The sequence below is a fragment of the Epinephelus lanceolatus genome, chromosome 21 (genome assembly GCF_041903045.1).
Source record: "Epinephelus lanceolatus isolate andai-2023 chromosome 21, ASM4190304v1, whole genome shotgun sequence".
Classification (NCBI taxonomy): domain Eukaryota; kingdom Metazoa; phylum Chordata; class Actinopteri; order Perciformes; family Serranidae; genus Epinephelus; species Epinephelus lanceolatus.
This window is the reverse complement of record NC_135754.1, coordinates 5,109,308-5,128,264: the sequence shown is the minus strand read 5'-3', so window position 1 is coordinate 5,128,264 and position 18,957 is coordinate 5,109,308. Positions and strand designations below refer to the sequence as shown.

Here is an 18,957-nt window from a genome sequence, read left to right as displayed (position 1 = left end):
TGTGATGAATTATTAATACAGGAGCTATATAAAGCCACAGCTGTGTGTGATGGTAGAGGAAAACCTTATTCTCCATCTTTTCATTGACAGGTCTAAACGCTGGTGGAGCAGTCAAATGTAGTGATATACAAAAGGGGATAAGGGTGCATCTATGTCTATCTGTGGCAGTGTAGAAGGAAAATGAAGCTTGGGCATGTACTGCATGTGCTGGGATTTAGAAAAACAGAAGCTTACACTGACAGGATTTCAACTTCTTCATAGAATATATTTCACCACAGTGCAACTCCAGAAAATGTTTCCCTACTACTACCTACAACTAGCAAACCTTTGTCCTGACACACCAAGTCATCGGCTGGCTGTGGCCTTTGTTTTTTACGGTGTGTCCTGCACTGTTGGCGCTAGTATGCCTTGTCCGCCGATTTATAGCTGATTCATCATGTTGAATAGACGGTGGAATCAGTCGGTGTGAGAAGGCACTCTGATTGGCAGTTAAGCTCAGAGCATGAGAAGAGAAATGGAAGAGAACAAAGCAACAAACCACTAAAAATTAAAGAGATTGAATCAAACTTGTTATATTAGGTAAGAATATGTTTTTGTCATTAACCTTATTAGCAGAAACAGTTTGTAATTGTTTGTGTAAATCTTCACTGGCCCACAATGTGTATCATTTGTTCTTTCAACATTGGGTTATGTTGTTAATGTGCTAACCTGCTAAATAGCGTCTTGAATCCATTCTGTCATTCCTTCTGGTTTCCCGTTTTGAAAGATAAAACTAAGACTACTGCCCCCTGCTAATGTGGAGTTATTTCCTCTCACAATGCGCAGAACCTGAAGTGAGGTGATGCAACAAGCGGCCTTAATAGCCACTAGTCCTTTGATGTCGGTTTAGTGTGTCTTGGCCTTAAAGCCCAAATTACAGATAGACTGTAGACATACACTCTCTAAATAATAAAATATTGAAACAGTTTGAATTGACAGCAAATATGTACCTACAATTTTGCTGAAAAAAAGCATTACATTCCTTTCATTTGACTAAAATGAGTGTTTTATTACTGTGGTCCACTTCACATATGTCGTCAGTCTTAACATGGATTGCACATTTAGCTGCCATTAGGCCACTGGAGAAGCTTGTCCAAGTTCTAGAGGATTTGAGAACTACAATGGATGCCTCCAAAGTCTCTTATTTGATATTTCCTTGCTCCTCACTTGAACCAGAAGTCATTCTAGTCGTCATCTTGAAGGCCATCTCAAAGCTCGTCTTTCTGCTCTGTGGAGTGGACACCCCTGGATCGAGGACACACAAAACCACCGGAAGTTTTTTATGAGCCGATATAGTGTAGATGATATGCCCCGTAATTGAATATGTTATTGATTAGACGCTGCAGCTGATCGGACTGATCTGGTACATCTCAACATCACTAGAGTTTCATACCGAAGTGAAGAAAAATATCAGGTTCAACTTGAGTATATCACTTCCAAGTTCCTGATTGACCATCTAATTAAACATCTATGTAAATGGTAGGTCTGAATGACAAAAGGAGAACAAACAACTGTCTTCATTTATTAGAAATATCTTCTTTTCATTCATTTTCATGAATTGACCCTTTGCTAAGTCCCGTCCCCGGATGCGGACTGGCCAATCATAACGTAGCATTGGGCCGGCTCAGACCAGGGTCCGACAACAACACACCCGTGCTCCATTGACTGTAATGCAATTGTTTCCGATTTCCTTCATTTTCAAGCTGGTTTTGTGGATTTGGAGCTAAATGTTGTTCCTGGGGCACGTTGTGTATTAATGATACTCGTTACCTGGAGAGGTTGGAAAGAGATTTACATTTCTTCCCTGTTTCAAAACCAAAATCAAACCCTGAAAAGTGTAGGGTTAGCTAGCTAGCTACTGAAGATATAGCCTACTGAATGTATACACATGCTGCTTTTGCTTGTTAATGATTATAACAGGGAAAAAAGACCGACTGCAGCTGATATTCAACCAGCTGCATGTAATCACATTGTGTGCAGATGAACATTGTTTGACTTCCCCCGGAGATCCCTGCTTGTCCGGCGGCGGAGGTCTCGGTGCTGGCAGCGGCACGGGGGCAAAGCCAAACACTGTTCATATGCTCACACTGCAATGCTACACAGCTGGTTCAATATTAGTGGAGTTTCCCTTTATATTCATTGTCTTATGTGGCGATCAGCCGTGATGTGGTGGTTCACTTTTACTCTGTGATCTGTAGCCTATACTTCGGCTTTAGCTTCTAACTATCTTTGTCTTTTTAACCTGTTGTTGCTGCTGAGTTAGTTTGACATCCTGGGTATAGGCTATCCTTCAAACACAGACTGTAGACCCCTCTGTCTGTTTCTCTCTGGAATCACTGTTTCAGTTTTCCAAAAATATGATAATATTTCTTCAGGGAGTGCAGTTAGTTACAGTGTGGGCTCCACGCTTACTCCGACAGTTTGTCGGACCATCACAAAGGGGCGGGGCTTAGCAAAGGGTCAATTGAAAATCAATATGCAGATGCAAATAATCAATGAATAACTAATATAAAGGCATTCTGTACCTCGGAGCAGGACATAGTACACTGTATAAATACAGCCTACAGTTTAAGATTCATGTGCAGGTGTTTGTTAAACAGGAAACAGGCTCCCGAGAGGAAACACTGTTGTTCTGGCCCTTCTACCTGTGTGCCTTTTTAGTATTAGTAAATTGCACATGTGACACAATCTGCATTAAAAGTCTCTGCAGCTGTTAAAGCCGACTGACAGCTGATCCAGCTGTGATCAGCTGCCGCCATAATCAGAAGCAGATATCGCTTCACGTTGCCCTTCAGAGAAAAGGATGTCTAATTTCTCAAAAAACATAATCCCTTATTTCCTCTCTCCTTAAATTGTTTCCTTGCATCTCTGCATTTCTGGTGAAAGGAACTTCAACTGACTTATCAGCACAAATACAAACAGTGTTAAATGATACTGAGCCAGAATAGCCACCACATTTTTATGTTTTACATTCTCCTTGGCTCAGTATGTACTGCTTTATTAATACATCAAACAACAGTTGTTTTCATACTAGGTCAGCAGTGTATGATAATAAAAACTTGTTTTGCTCCACAGGCCGGTCAGCATGTCCTTACATGGGGAACTAAGCTCCCCTGATGAATTTAGGACAGTGCTGAAGTGGCAGAATGGGTACAGTAAGTTTTATACTAACACAAACAACTCTGCATGGCTGCTCCTAACCACAGCCTGAACCCTCCGAGCCATTCCTCCCTCTCATGCACTGCTCCAACCTATTCTAAAACCAGCAAGTATCACACTGACGGTGGTTACAGACACTTGTGAAATTAGCGAGAGCCTTCAGCCCTAGCCTGATTCCTCAAAGTCATGTCAACAAAAAACCTAGTTTTTTCACCAGCTTATGGAATATTAAAATACCTGAATACATTTTCCTAGGTGAGAGCTTGCAGATGACAAAGACCCAGGAAAGTGGGAAGTTTCCCTGTGCAGCAGGATGAAAGCATCTGCAGTTATAAAGCTGTCCTCGAGAGAAAAAGAAGATGGCATCTGTAAGCCACCTGACACATTTCAAAAGCCTGAACACTGTTTGCCTGCAGACAGCCTGTCACTCAAAGCAGCCTGCCCTTAATTATGCATCATTTTAAGCCTCAATAAAATGCAGAGACCAAAACTATTTTTTTGTACCAGTCTGTAAACATGTTTATTTCTTCTGTAAAGTTGGGCATTTTAACATGGGGGTCTATAGGGACTGACTGGCTTCTGGAGCCAGCCTAAAGTTGTCATTAGAGCAACTGCAGTTTTTGGCACTTCTGTGTTGGCTCCATTTTTTAGCCTCGGAGGTTGCCGCTTGTTATTCTCTAACCTCGACAAAGTACTAGGTGTTTGTTTAAGCAAATGATTCCCTTACCTAACCCCAACCAAGTCGTTTCTGTTCCCAGACCTAACCATAGTGGTGACTGATCAGAAAACAATATATGTTATACCAGGGATGTCAACTGTTTTGGAGGACACTTAACACTTAGGTTCTCCTGAGAGGGGCATCACATCAGAAAATATGGTTCTTGACTGAAAGGGTATCACAACCTTATTTTGTTATTTAGTTGGAATGACTTTGAGCGTTATCTTTGGCTTTATGCAACTGAATTAAAAATCCAACTGAAAATCAACACATCTGTATTATTTATCTTGTTATGAAGTGAAAATATGAACAGGGATGCACAATATTGGATTTTTTGCCATTATCTGATATGCCAATCTGTAACAAGTCATTTGACCAATAACGGATACCGATATTGGTATATCCACTGTTTTCCCCACCTAATTTTAGTGATCATCAAGTCTCTTCTGTATTGTAATTAACATCATATTATGCATGCATACTCTTATCGTGATGACCCACCAGCAGATGGGAACATGAATACTAATGTCTTACCGATATTATCAGCTAGGGATTCACGATAATACCGGTATGTCACTGGTATGTCACTGGTCTTGGCCAATACTGGCTTTAAAATTAACTATTTGAGTCGGACAACGTGCTTTTTCCTATTTTGCACAATGAATGAAGATTACATACATTGAAAAGTATTCTATATTTTGCCCCTTCAGTCTTGCCTCAGCTAAACTCTGAGCATTGTAAGGTCACACTTTTATGTGGCATTGTAGAGTGCATGGCCTAACAATATATTTTGTTGTTTAATTTGGAGGACTTATTGGAAAAACACCCTGATTTTGTTTAACTGTATTTTGTCATGTGAAATTGTGATTCCTGCTGCAAAATGTTACAATTAGATATTGTAAAAATAAATAATCATATGAATTAGGGTTGACATGATATCAGATTTTCACTACACTATAATCATGGCCAAAAGAGTTCCGGATAACGATATTATTGTGATATCTATTAAAAATTTGAAAATAATAATAATGATAATAATGTTATCAGTCTAATTCATCTTGAACTTTGTTTGTTGTGCATTTTGTCACTTTGTTTTGGCAAGTACATTTCACTAAAAATGCGAGTGCATAGAGATGGAAAGAGAGTCGGTAAAGAACAATTACACATAATAGATAGTGAAAGGGCAACCAGGTGTTGGAGGAGGGAGATGAAGTGAGAGCTGAAAGAGACAGAAATTATTCAAGAGGCACTGGAGTATTTACATAATATTACCATATGTGTAGTATTAACATAATATCATAATATTTTATTTTTAATTATCACGGTTAGCGTCAATACACCCTTTATATGAACACATTCAAACACAATACATAAACATTAAATTGTGAAATACTCCAATAAATTGTTGACATTCAGATTATAAATAAATGTTATTTAATGATTGTTTTAATAGTCAGTGTATTTCAGGTCATTTGTATTTGAGGCCTAAAGGGACTGAGTGTTTGATACTCATTAGACAGATAATAGGTGGAGTGTCCCTTTAATTGACCTGCAGTGGCTCTCCATTGGAAATCTCTGCTCAGTCCATTTGTGCAGTCTGCAAACACAGACATTTCTCTGTAACAGAGATTAAATGAACACAAAAACACGGCTGCTGCCATGCTGTTTGCTTTGTGCTGAGACATCAGCAGTCACCAGTAACCATGTATTGATCTGCATTCAAAGTGCACTTAGCAGGGAGTGCTGCAGGATTAGAGGGAGGGAGGGGGGGGCGGGATGAAAGGTAGGGATGGAACAGAAGGAGAGGAGAGGAGGCAGAAAGGGGGAAGAACTCTACAGAGAAGGAGGAGGCAAAAAGCCAGTGTGTAAATTTACTATTGTTATTAGAGCATTTTAAATATAAAATGCACGTTTCTCTCTAAAAAGAGATAGAAGCAGCAGAGTTTAACATTATTGGCAGAAGCAAATGGTTGCTGACAGACAGGTATTGGTAAAGCCAGTGGTGATGTAGAGAGAAGGCTGGGCTAATTTAAATTTTTTTTAGCTGCATTAGGTTGCTCACATACCATATTAACTACTGATAATCAAGAACCTTTATCGCAGTTTAACAGTATTGATTGTCTGTTTTCATTTAGATCCACCTGGGCAAAACATATTTAGTGTACAGTGTACGGTCTAAGCCAAAGGGTCACGCTATCCAATATCTAAAATATATGCATCTCCTGTTTTTTAATTCTTCAATTAACCCTATTTTGTTACTTAAATGACCCCATTACCTCATAAACATTTAAAAAAAAAACATTAACTGAAAATTTCATTATACATTGTGTGCATCATGCAGGCAGCTGAAGACCCAGCAGGACTGCCTGCACTGCATTTTCATCATTAACATGCAGCCTCAATGGCTGACTGTCTATGACTTTGAATCTAGTGTGGTCTATCAGAATATACTGCGCCGCACCGAACCAATAAACACGCCTACTGGTGGGCAATGTGAAATGGTTTTGGCCAGATTGTCCGAAAACAATGTGGCAACAAACTGGTAACAAACGATCTCTTATTTATATATTATTACATATTACAACTATTAGAGTTGAACTGTCAGCAAAAATATGTTTCTGAAAACATTTTTAAGTGAGAAATAGCCAACACAGATCAGCATTTGATCAGCACTCTCTCTCTCTCTCAATCCACCTCTATACTCTTTGTGTCCTGTGTCTTACAAAAATGAGGAAGTACAATCTGTAGTTCGAGCAACAGCCCGGGAGTAGGGGTGGGCGATATGGCCCTAAAATTATAACGTGATATTTTAGGGTATTTTTGCAATAATGATATTCTTGATGATATGACAAATTAGTAAAAAAAAAAAATGTTATCAATCTAAGAACACAGAATTGCAACAGAATAAGTGATACAGTTTTACATGTCAACATAATAGTTTGCCTTCAAATATTCAGTAAAAACTAAAAAAAAAAAAAAACTCTTTGTAGACAACAACAGTAACTCAGAGTGAGATTCAGATTCTGTATACAAACAAACAAAATAAAATCTACCACCAATAACACATTTAAACAGTTCCCAAATACAAAAAATGTACCCTGGGATCTATGTATATAAATCAACAGGTGATTTCCTTGTCTTTTACCAAAATCCTAAATGACTGAGTTTTCTTTTTTTCCACCTGGACCTTTATGCTCTGCCATTTCTCCTCTAATCATCATGCTGTAACGTGTGACAGGCTGTTTTGCTTCGATAACTATAACACATTCACATAAGTGTAGTTTTTTTGTCAAGCCCCAAGGGCCATGTAGGTTTACATTACCAGAGGTTTATGACAAAATTCACTTAATATTTAACAATAATAATAATAATACAAAGTGAGAGCAGCCGAGTGGTAAAACATGACTTGTACTGATGGAAATAAGGCTATGGAAATTAAAAGACAGGTTATTATACCCACCTTAAAATGTTTTTTTTTATCTAGCCTTTATTTGTGTTTGTTACGTGCTACAGCAAGTGCAGCGATGTACTACAACCCCAGAAATTGGGACGTTAGGGGAGTTAATGTGCAGTCAGACTGATATTGACAGACCTATCAGGAGCCATTTTCAGGACAGCATTGAAGCTAAAGTTTCACAGCTACAGTATATATCAATGGCAGAGCTGATGACAGGTAGCCAGCATCAAATCAACTCAAAAATACAAAGCTACCAGTGCACAGGTCACTGGTATAAACACAGACTATAGAAATGGACTGCTAATTAACAGGAAAACAACTGATGCATATGGAAGTACCTTTTAAAAGTCAATGTCTTGGTAACAGCTGTCCTGTCTAGATTCCCGCAGCCTTCCATGTCATCACCATATGACACTGATGATGAATGAGTTTTCTGGTTTTGTTGCTCTTCATCGGAATCTATTTTGCCTCAGATAATAGTTTTCCTGTCTGTGCTGTGTCACTGGATTGTTCAGTGAGTGTTGCTATGCTGCTGCCTTTTGCTCTTGTCTCTGCCAATACCATTTGACTCTGATGAAGATGCAGTGCACGTCCAAACGTTAGTCACTTGCGCCTAATGAAGTATTAAATGAAACAGAGTGCTCCGGTGCCTTTGCCTGGGTTCAGTGCTGTGAAGAGGCACTCATTTCCTCCCTGTCCTCCAGCGTTAAAATGTTCTGAGGTGGATATATCCATCATTTTACCTGACTTACTATCAGTGCCACTCTTTCAAAACCACACTGTACTGACAGCTTGAATACTACAGCAGTACATTACATACTGACAAGACGTAATAAAGTGACAGCGGACATGTACTCTGTGGAAACTATGCATAGCCAATACTGCAATCAGGACCAGTAAATCCCCAACAGCACACACAATCACACGATGATGCACGGATGAATTATACACATTATTATAATCTCATCTTATCTGGACAAATGAGGGCACAAGACAGTGGTGGTGTGGGGATAGTGTGACTATTTAAGTATGACAGTCCTAAACTGGGATAGGCTACATAAAGTGAAGTCATTTTCAACGTGGACCCTATTTTTCCATGTTTTTGTACTCGGGTGACTAATGGAGACAACAATTTTTGAAACTGGTCCAGTATTGAGAGAGACCACTCCAGCTGCAGTAAACTGGCTGCAGTGTAATTTATATGGGCTTATTAAAAGTGTCTGACCGCCTGCATTTCTCCAAGGCCAAACTGAACAGAATATTCCCCTGTGTCTGCTACATGTGGCGAGTATAAATCAGCCGTGGGGACCTTAGGTCACCTTTCTGGTCTTGTCCTAAACTTCTGGGCAGACATTTTTCAATTGTATAGTAAAATTTATAGTAAACACTCAGTCCCTGGCTGTCCTATTGTAATACAGAGTTGTATTATAATAGAGTATTGTAATATTCTTCTACTCTTTCCCCTGCATTACAGCAAGCTTATGTTTCATTCGAATTTTTTTTTTCGCATTATGTCCACAAGAGGGCAAACTAATACAAGGAAACATACTTGTATATGTATTAATACAAGGAAACATAACTAGCCTACTTGTAGGTATTTTTAGTTCAACATAAACGTCTTTGAAAACATTTACATAACTACACATTAAAACACATAAAACAATTATCTATAACATTACGTTATATTACGACCGCGGACCTCTCGCTCGCCCCCCTCTCTGACCCGTCAGGCCACACCGCTCGCGGAAGCGCTGCGAATAGCCTCGAAGCGAAGCCAGTTACCTTTCGGCGCCCATGTTAATCGATTGTGTCATCCACACCGGCTGCGCCGCACCGCGCAGCTCCGTGGCCGGCTCTGGTCTATTTTCTGCGCGAGCGAATGTGTCAAGCCGGGTGACGGAGACAACAGCTGGGAGCAGAACCGCTTGTCGACCAGCATGGAGAAATGCGCGTCTGATGTGAACAGAAATGCTCCGGCTTGTGCGCTGCGCTTCGCAGCACCTCCGCGGGCGGTGTGGCCTTATGCAGTGCGTTCGGTGCAGCGGCCCAGGCCAACGCCCACTCGCAAAGAGGACAGCTGCGGTGGTGGGGGTTTTTTTTCTCCACAATCGAATATCAATTTTCACATTCGAAGGTCCATTTTTCTTTCAAATTCGAATTTAAATTCAAATTTAGAATATTCATTGACAGCCCTACTACACATTAAAACACATAAAACAATTATCTATAACATTACGTTATATTACGACCGTGGACCTCTCGCTTGCCCCCCCCTCTCTGACCCGTCAGGCCACACCGCTCGCGGAAGCGCTGCGAATAGCCTCGAATCGCCGAGAAGCGAAGCCAGTTACCTTTCAGCGCCCATGTTAACTGATTGTGTCATCCACACCGGCTGCGCCGCGCTGCGCAGCTCCGTGGCCGGCTCTGGTCTATTTTCTGCGCGAGCGAATGTGTCAAGCCAGGTGACGGAGACAACAGCTGGGAGCAGAGCCGCTTGTCGACCAGCATGGAGAAATGCGCGTCTGATGTGAACGGAAATGCTCTGGCTCGTGCGCTGCGCTTCACAGCACCTCCGCGGGCGGTGTGGCCTTATGCAGTGCGTTCGGTGCAGCAGCCCAGGCCAACGCCCACTCGCAAAGAGGACAGCTGCGGTGGTGTTTTTTTTTTCTCCACAATCGAATATCAATTTTCACATTCGATGGTCCATTTTTTTTTTCAAATTTGAATTTAAATTCGAATTTAGAATATTCGTTGACAGCCCTACTACACATTAAAACACATAAAACAATTATCTATAACATTACGTTATATTACGACCGCGGACCTCTCGCTTGCCCCCCCTCTCTGACCCGTCAGGCCACACCGCTCGCGGAAGCGCTGCGAATAGCCTCGAATTTAAATTCGAATTTAGAATATTCGTTGACAGCCCTAGACTGTATACAGTGTTCTGATTCACCAGGACACTAGGTCTCTGTTGGACCTTCCCTTACCACCCATGGTCCTTATCCCATGGATGCCACAACCTTCTGTGGACTACCTGCTAAAAGTACAAACTGGCATGTGCCATATTGTATTTTTTTTTCTTTCTGTCCTGTATCTATTATATCTTGGTTTTTGTTTTGTTAAAATGCAAAAAAAAAACAAAAAAACCCAAACCCAACAAAAAAATTGGCAACATTACAGAAACAGACCCTACTGAGAAATTAAACGTTTTCCTACCTTTTGCTTGTCAATTTGTTATAGTGACCAAGTCTCACTCAAGGTGTAGTCTTTTCTGAAACTAACAAACAGACTGGATCAGCAAGAGAGACATTTAATTTCTCTTTAGATTCCTCTCTGTAATGCTGTCAGGCACCTAAAATAAGAATCTAAACCCGTTAGTGGCAAAAACAACCACTTTTAATAGATGTAAATTGAAGGTGCACAATTGTCCGTAGAGATTACATTGTAGCCTGTTTTGTTGCTGCTGCTGTGACTAAAGTGGTCTGGACCAATTTCAAAAACAATTGACTTCATTAGTCACTTAGACACAAAAAAACATTCAATATAGGGTCCAGGTTAAAATATTCACGTTTCTCTTTAATGGCAGGTACAAAACAGATTGGTGATGTACTGAATGTGTAGTGTGAATACTGATACTGATTATGGACCTCAGGAAGAGTAGTTGCTGCCTTGGCATCAACTAATGGTAGGCTGACCAAACGTCCTCTTTTGCCCGGACATGTCCACTTTTCACGTCCCGTCCGGGGCGTCCGGGGGGTTTTTATAAACTGATGATAATGTCCGGTTTTCTTTGTGTTTGTGTGTGTGTGTGTGTGTGTGTGTGTGTGTGTGTGTTAGAGTGGGGCACGGGCAGCATATTTCTGTCCGAACCCGAACCGAGCCCGACATTATTTAATGACCAAAGCACTGAGTTTGTGTCACACAGTGGTTACAGGCTATTTAACAGGCCGGGCGTGCGCCGTGGGTGCTCAGCTGCGGAGAGGGAGACCTCCGTGTTTGAGACGGGAGCGGGAGGCGGGAGGTCCGACGCTTCTAGCGAGAGGAGAGGGAGAAATAAAACAAAATAAGATAAAATAGGAAAAACCTGTCTCCCTCTTTTATTTTATTTTCAGCGTTTAATCAAGGCGGAGGAGGGCGGCTGGAGGTCCGAGACTTCCAGAGAGGAGAGAGGTAGAAACAAACAGCCAATGTGTGTCTGTGTGTGTTATGTTCAGGTGTTGTCACGTAAATAACAGTGCCCAAGCAATAAACAGGACAGACAATAGGATTTTATTTATTTTTACACTACATTTTCACTGAAAGCTGACCGAATCCGACCCGAGCCCGAATACAATTTATAGCTACATTTTTGACCAAACCCGGCCCGACCCGTCTGGTACCATCGGCTCGGATCGCCACACTCTAGTGTGTGTATGTGTCCCCTATTGGGGCCTATCTGAATTTATGTCTTTGAGAGATACTATTTTGTAATATAACTGAATTTTCTATACATACATATAAATTTTATATATATAAAAATTATAAGGCATCTTTGAGAAAACTGCGGGTATCATTTAAGTAGGCTATGTCGTGGCCGGCCGAGTGTCCTCTTTTTTGGAAATCAAAATATGGTCACCCTAACTAATGGGGATCCAAATAAACAAATAAAATAAGATACAGCATTCACACTATTGTTCTTCCAGTCTTTATTATTCTGACTCCTGACTTCTTCCATACATTTTTTCTGTCTACTACTCCTTTTGCATACTTTAAGCTATACAAACCATTGCAGTTCACCTCCAACTCTGCCAGTTTTACAGCTTGTTTCCAGGTTTTTCAGCAGTGCAGTACAACACATTTGTGCTTTAAGATAGCTGTATTTTCAGGAATGCTTTGCAATTTTCTGCAGGGAATGCTTTTTTTTTGTGTTAAACCTGCGGCAATAAAATTGGGAAATACTACACACTCACTAAGGTTAGCTAGCTAAGCTAAGCTTTTAGTAGTCTCTTGTCTATGAGTAGATGCACTCTTCCCTCTGCGCAGCAATATGGTTGGCAGGTGTAGTTCAGTAGAAAGAAAATAGTTCCTACATGAAACAACTCACAACAAGGTTTGTGGATTATCTTGAGTAATCGGGTCATGATTTCTGGAAAGAGACACTGCTGTCCAGTTTTCAAATGTAATCCATCTCATTCCATTACATTGGACAGAAGGCAGACATCTCTATGGCCAATATCTCCAACACTCAGCGACTCACATCAAAACAATCTACACTGATATATAGCAATACAGGTAAGAGAACATATGAATTTTTGATTTTCGCGTGGATTGTCCCTTTAAAGACTGCAGTACCATTATGTTAGGCTTTATTATTTTTCAGCAATACAAAATGAAGATTAACTAACATGCAAAAACTAAAAACACACTTAGGCTATCTAAATCAAGTACTAACTTGAACTGCTACTGAAAAAATAATTTTGAAGATGTGGCTTGATATTGAATATACCGCTAAATTAGCCTTTTTTTTAATTTCTTTTTGGCAACTACAATGTCTACATGGTTAAAAAATATACAGCTCACCAGATGTCTTACTGGAGATTTAGCCACAGACTGTACCATGTGATCCCTGACTAATAATTATCAACCTTATGGAGACTACCTTGTTAAAGTGTGTTCTAAAGACATATCTATTTAGCTCAATTTTATGCACTATTGCATGTTTTTGTACCATGTTTTTGCTTTGGTCTACAACACATACTCACTGCTTGGTCTAATGATTGCTTTCTTAATGTGACCCTGAAATGTCAGTGGAGATAATAGGTGTTAATGGGCTGTTGGAGCCCAGACTATTCAGCATTTATTTCCTTATTTCCATTCACCGGTCGACTAGTCAGTATGTAAAAAAATGTTTTAACAGGGCCAGCATAGTTGATTTAAAGATTTTTTTTTTATTATTGTTATACTAACTCTGTGACATTGCAAGAAAATGTATTTGCTTTTCCCCCTCCCCCCACCCGATCAGTTCCTTGTTTCAGCTCTGATGTATTCATTGCAACTGCTATTTTTTGTATATGTTTATCCTATTCTGCTGTAATTATTGTAGAAAATAAATTAAATATTACTCAAAAAAAAACTACATACAAATCCTGATTTTTTTAACCCCCTTTTTTCCATGTGATTCCTTCCTAATCATTATAATCAGAGATACTCTCAAGCACATTAACTCATGTAATAGCCTATGTTTCCTATGAAAAACAAAAGTTTCTGTATCATAACAATTGGACTGCCCTTTTTGTTATAATACTACAAATTTTCAACAAACATTAAGGTCCTAAAACTGAGACACCATGTCTACCATTCATCAGTTTATGAATCAAACAAAATTAACTGGCCCCTTCAGTCACTATGTACAGGAATTAGGCCTGATAACATTCTTTGCCAAGAGAGCAGCACATCATGCTGCAAAGCATGGCTCCGAGGCTCAAACATGCTGAGATGGTGACTGGTGGCCTGTTGGGAGCCACTCTGTATAGTAACCACAAACCTCCACTGCAGTGCTTCTGTCCTCACTTCAAAGTCATGGATAAAAATCCGGAAATCAGCTCAAAGGATGCCTTTTTGAATACACTGGTTTCCAAATCTATCAATTTTCTGCTGATTATCAGGGCCCTGAAGGCAGGGGAATAATTATCCTTTTCCTCAGCTACATCAGCGGCTCTTCCTGGGGGAATACCACAACGCTCCAAGGCTAGGCTAGATATTTAAACCCTCCAGTATGATCTGGGTGTACCCCTCCCTGTTGGATATACCCAGAGGGAGGCGTCTGAGAGGCATCCTGATGAAACCAAACTACATCAATAAATGCAAAAGGAGTTCGAGTTCTGAGATCCTCCTGAATGTCTGAGCACAGACAGCCTGTAAGGGAAACTCATATGGGCTACTTGTATCAAAGATCTCCTCACTTCAGTCACTACCACAGCTGATGAACACAGGGGGGATGGGGAGCTTTGGTTTCAGGCTCAGCTGCCCTACAACAGTCAAGTCTCTCATGCCTTCATATATTCAATTGTGAAATTTACCATTTCTACTGAGAACATGGTATTTTGACATGACAAGTTTCCATGCGAGTAGCTGGAAATGTTTAGAATTGGGTCTAGCTTTGAAAATGTCTTAAAATGCCAAATGCAAAGTAATTAAATTGCAAGTATTTGGACAGATTTTTTTAAAAAGGATGATCATTTTTGCATTTTATTTTCACTGACAATGGTATAAAAATGACTATGTTATTTTTGCTAGGGTCAGTACCATAAATAAAACAGGTTCCTTTGTGCCTGGGATATGATTTGTAGGCTGGGACATCACTATAGCACTACAAAAGCTTTATTTAAAATGGTGTTTTATGACAGATTTTACCTTTGTCCAAAAACTGTAGCTCCTGCAATCCAGATATTGCAATTGTGTTTTCAACAATATTTCATTTAAAAATTCTAATCACAAATATCACAGGGGGTTGACGTGTAGCAAAGGGCCGTGAACTGGAAACTAACCTGTGGCCGCTGTGGCAAGGACACAGCATTGGGTCTGTGCTTGGGTCTATGGGGTGCGTGCATTACTAGTTGAGCTAGCTTGACTCATCTTGACAACATGAAATTAAAAGACAGATAAATGAAATTCGCTAAAATATTTGTAGCAAGTAAGACCTCAGAAATTCATATTTAAGATAACATTTAAGGCGTATGTTGATAAAATTGAATTTAAGACATTTTAAGACTTTTTACGGACCTGCAGACACACTGTTGAAGCAGCATTTATATATTTTATATTTATTTAGCTTTTTGGGGGCAGCACTTAACAGGATTTATGTACACTTTGTGGCAGCAAATAATAACTTACACATCCAACAGACATGGAGTAGTATCAACATTCGTTAGTGTGTTTGTGTCAACCTGATGAATGTAAGTCCAATATCCACTCTCTTCTGGCTCTGGTTTGCTCTCCACCGACACCTCAGAAAACTATTACTGCCATTTGGCACTGGGCAGGTAGTGTACAGTGTGTTTTGTCTCTTCACTTAAAACACCTACTACAACAGATTGATGAGAGTGGTGAGAATGAACCAAAACAGTTAAAGGGGAACACCACCTAAATTAAGAATTCCAATGTTTTTTTTCATGGCCTAGGAAAGTTCAATCAATATTAGTGAACGTGAGCTACTCTCTCTCAAAACCAGGAGCCAGAGAGGTGATGTCAAAGGGTATTAAGTCTGGAGCTGCTCCATAGACAGTGAATAGGGGTCTTTTTGGACCCACAAAATGTTTTTTTTTTTTGCTGTTTGTTTGTTTTTGTTTTTTTTTTTTTAGTTCTGAAACAGAAAATGTGCCCATATACTCAAAACATTCTCCTGGGTGCTCTCAGTGTCATCTGTTTGCACTGAACATGATGCAAGTGTTTAGCGCAATGAGATTACACAAAAGTCAATGAAAAGACGCAAATAGACCCAAATTTGCACTAAATGATGCCATGGAGGCGAATGATGCAACGTGAATGACGTGATAGTCGCATCTTCACGCAAGTTGAAATTTTCCAACTTCAGGTGACGCTGTGTCGCAAAAGTCTATCAGCATTGAGATCTTGTTGAGATTGTCCTGACGTTACCGAGATTCACAATGAAGGACAAACAATGTTGCTGTCAATGTGCACCCAGAGCTACACTCAAGCCCTTTTTAGATAGGAGTTGTGCAAATTTGCAGGAAAGCCCAATCAGTCTTTTTTCAGCATTGGCAGTATAAATACAAAATCGGGGAGTGCAGCAAAATGCCACCTACCTACTTTTGTTACAGAATGTGCCTTTTTCGGGGCAATGGGGGGGCGTGAGCAAGTGACAAAACGTGTAGCCCAGCGTGTGACGTGGGGTGGAAGCGGCGGCTGGTCAGTCCTTCAGTGATTCTCTCGTCACCGTCCCCATCATCTGACGGTTAATGGCCTCTTTGTTTGCAAGGAGGGCGCACAATTCCTTGTCCCCCAGTTGCTCATCTTTACAGTGTCTCTCAGGTTTGCGTTTCCCTCTTGCAACTGTTGTGTGAAATTTTATTGTGGAAAGTAAACAACACAGGGTGTGAAGCAGTGATGCGGCACCGTGTCAGTAGGATAAATAATAAAGAGTGTTACTGACTTGGTTCACGCTGCTTCAGGGCACAGAGCTTTCACGTTTATATCCAAGTATCATTTGTGCTACACTGCAAATCGAGTATGCCATTGGCTGCCTCCCTGAGTTAGTTAGCTAGCACAACCCTTAGCAAAGCTGTTAAGGGCAAATACTCGCTAAATGCTCAAAAAAATGCTTTACATGTGGGGTAACATGTGGGTAACGCGATGCGAAAATTCTTATCATGTTCAGCGTGAACACAACATATAGCGTCTTTCACCATTCATTGTCTATGGAGCAGCTCCAGACTTTATACCTGATGACATCACAAATTTTAGTTTTGGCACTCTACTTTTGATTTGGGAGAGAGTTGTTCAAGTTTACTAGTATTTCTAGACTGTCTCTGATTAATGAAATGACAGGTATGATTCTGAAAATGGGCGTAGTTCCCCTTTAAGTTGGGCATAAAACCAAAACAATGAGCTGAAAGACACCTGAAAAGCTCTGTAGAGCTGAGAGAAACTGTAGGTGATAATTCTCTGTGTGTACATTACAGCGCATTTTAGATAAATATGACACAAAAATGTATGAATGTATGTATATAGGTGCATCTTAAAAATGCACTCTGCCTAAACAGCCTAATAAAGTATCCATAGCGCAACCTTATTCCAACATTTCCTTCCAGTGGAGTAGTTTAATCTTGCTTCAAGGATTTTCTAGCATCAAGCCATGGCATCTTAATAGCATTGCAGTAACCTTCCTTCTGCTGTCATGATACTGATGCTGGAAACTGCACTGGCAACAATGGAATCTCAGCTTGGTGGAAAAAAAGGGTTAATTAGGCTTTCGTTTTTAATTGCGCGTTATTATACCTACATAGTAATATATATATATATTAGGACTGTGTAGAGTTATATGCCTGCCCCCTTCCTCTATAAAAAAAAAGAAAAGAAAAGAAAAAATCCTCAGGTGCAGTGAATTCAGGTGATTATTCACGTTCCTCGCATGTCCAATACAAGCTTTTCCTTCATGATGTGGCAAATATGAAATGACCACACACGCGGAGACACACACAATCCTGTGGCATTGCTTCAGTGTGGAAGCTAATTGAAGTGAAGTGAAACAGATGCAGCAGACTTCATGCTGCCAGTCTGCACCGCACTGCGCCCCGCTTCCACCCAACACACAACACCAGCGACTACACACAGTCTGCATGCTGCTCAACTCCTCTCTGAGACAATGACAGCAACTACAACAAACAGCTTCGTCCATCTCTCCTCTCCTCCCGTCTGTCCTTCTGTCAGTCATCATGTTTTCACACCTCTCCCAGCCTTTAAGTCCTCTGTCAGCATGATGCGGACTCCCTGACCAATGACTAGTATCTCGAGGAGCTGTCATCCTTAATGCGGTAAACTCCCTGCCCACACACACACACATACACACATACACACAGAGGCGAGCAGAAAGACGCAGTAACACCCAGCACAGCGCCGGTCCGGCACTCGGCTTCAGAGCATCAGAAAAAAAGGACTTACAGTTCGCAGGAACTGGATTTCATCCTCGCCTTCTCCTCCTTCAGCCATGGTTAGCGTTCACAAGGAGATGCTCGTGCTGTATCTGCGTGTGGACTACAGGCTGGGTGTGCGTGTGTGGCGGTGTATGCGTGTTTGAGACGGAGAAAGCCAACGCACAGTGGAACTCGTCTCTCATTGGACGGCGCGCGCTCACCGAGGGAGGAGCAGCACAGGTGTAAGCGAGTGTGTGTGTGCGCGAGCAGTTTGCCTCCTCTCTCGGCCGTTGGGTATGGAAGCTCATTCCCGCCATGAACGTTCACAAGTGAATTCATAGCAAGTCAGGAGTCCAGTGCCTTAATGTTCCCCACCTAGACACGCTATCAAAATTGTGTCCGGGTACTTCTTTTTTTTTTAATTTAAAGGGATAGTTCAGATTTTTTCAAGGGTGGCTGTATGAGGTACTTATCCACAGATAATATTTACCATAGATTACCTACAGTAGATGTCGGTCAACAAGCCCCCAGTTTGAAGAGGTAGGCTGAAGTCTGATATGGAAGCTAAGCAATGTACTCATGTGAATGGGGGCCAGCAACAAAACAACCTAACCTAAATATCTAACCTAAGAAAAGTCTCACCTGAAAGATTTCAGTATCAGTTTAAGTGTACACAACATTGAGAGTATTTTCACAGCTTTCCCTTATGGATTTCCAACTGGAAAATCAAGCATTATATCACTCCCTTCAAAGCCAGTCTTATTGTGTGACTTTGACACAAAAACATAAACAAACTAACTGATCAAGGCAGCATTAGACCAGCAGCTCCTATGTTCAGTGAGCTAAAATTACTGTTTTTGTCAGTGGAGCTTGGTGGCTTTTAGGAGAGCATAGATTGGGAACTGAGGTTGTTAAAGGCTTCTTTGCCAGAACAGGCTGTCTGACAGAAA

General features: G+C 40.7%; 1 protein-coding gene across 1 annotated transcript in view; it reads right to left on the bottom strand.

The window, feature by feature from the left end:
• Positions 1–18,170, bottom strand: part of ryr2a (ryanodine receptor 2a (cardiac)) — a 259,999-nt gene extending 241,829 nt beyond the window's left edge. The window contains exon 1 of the mRNA XM_078163436.1: positions 18,036–18,170. Coding sequence (XP_078019562.1) covers positions 18,036–18,083 — 48 coding nt within the window. The 5' untranslated portion in view covers positions 18,084–18,170. The remainder of the gene's footprint in view (positions 1–18,035) is intronic.
• Positions 18,171–18,957: the final 787 nt, after the last annotated feature.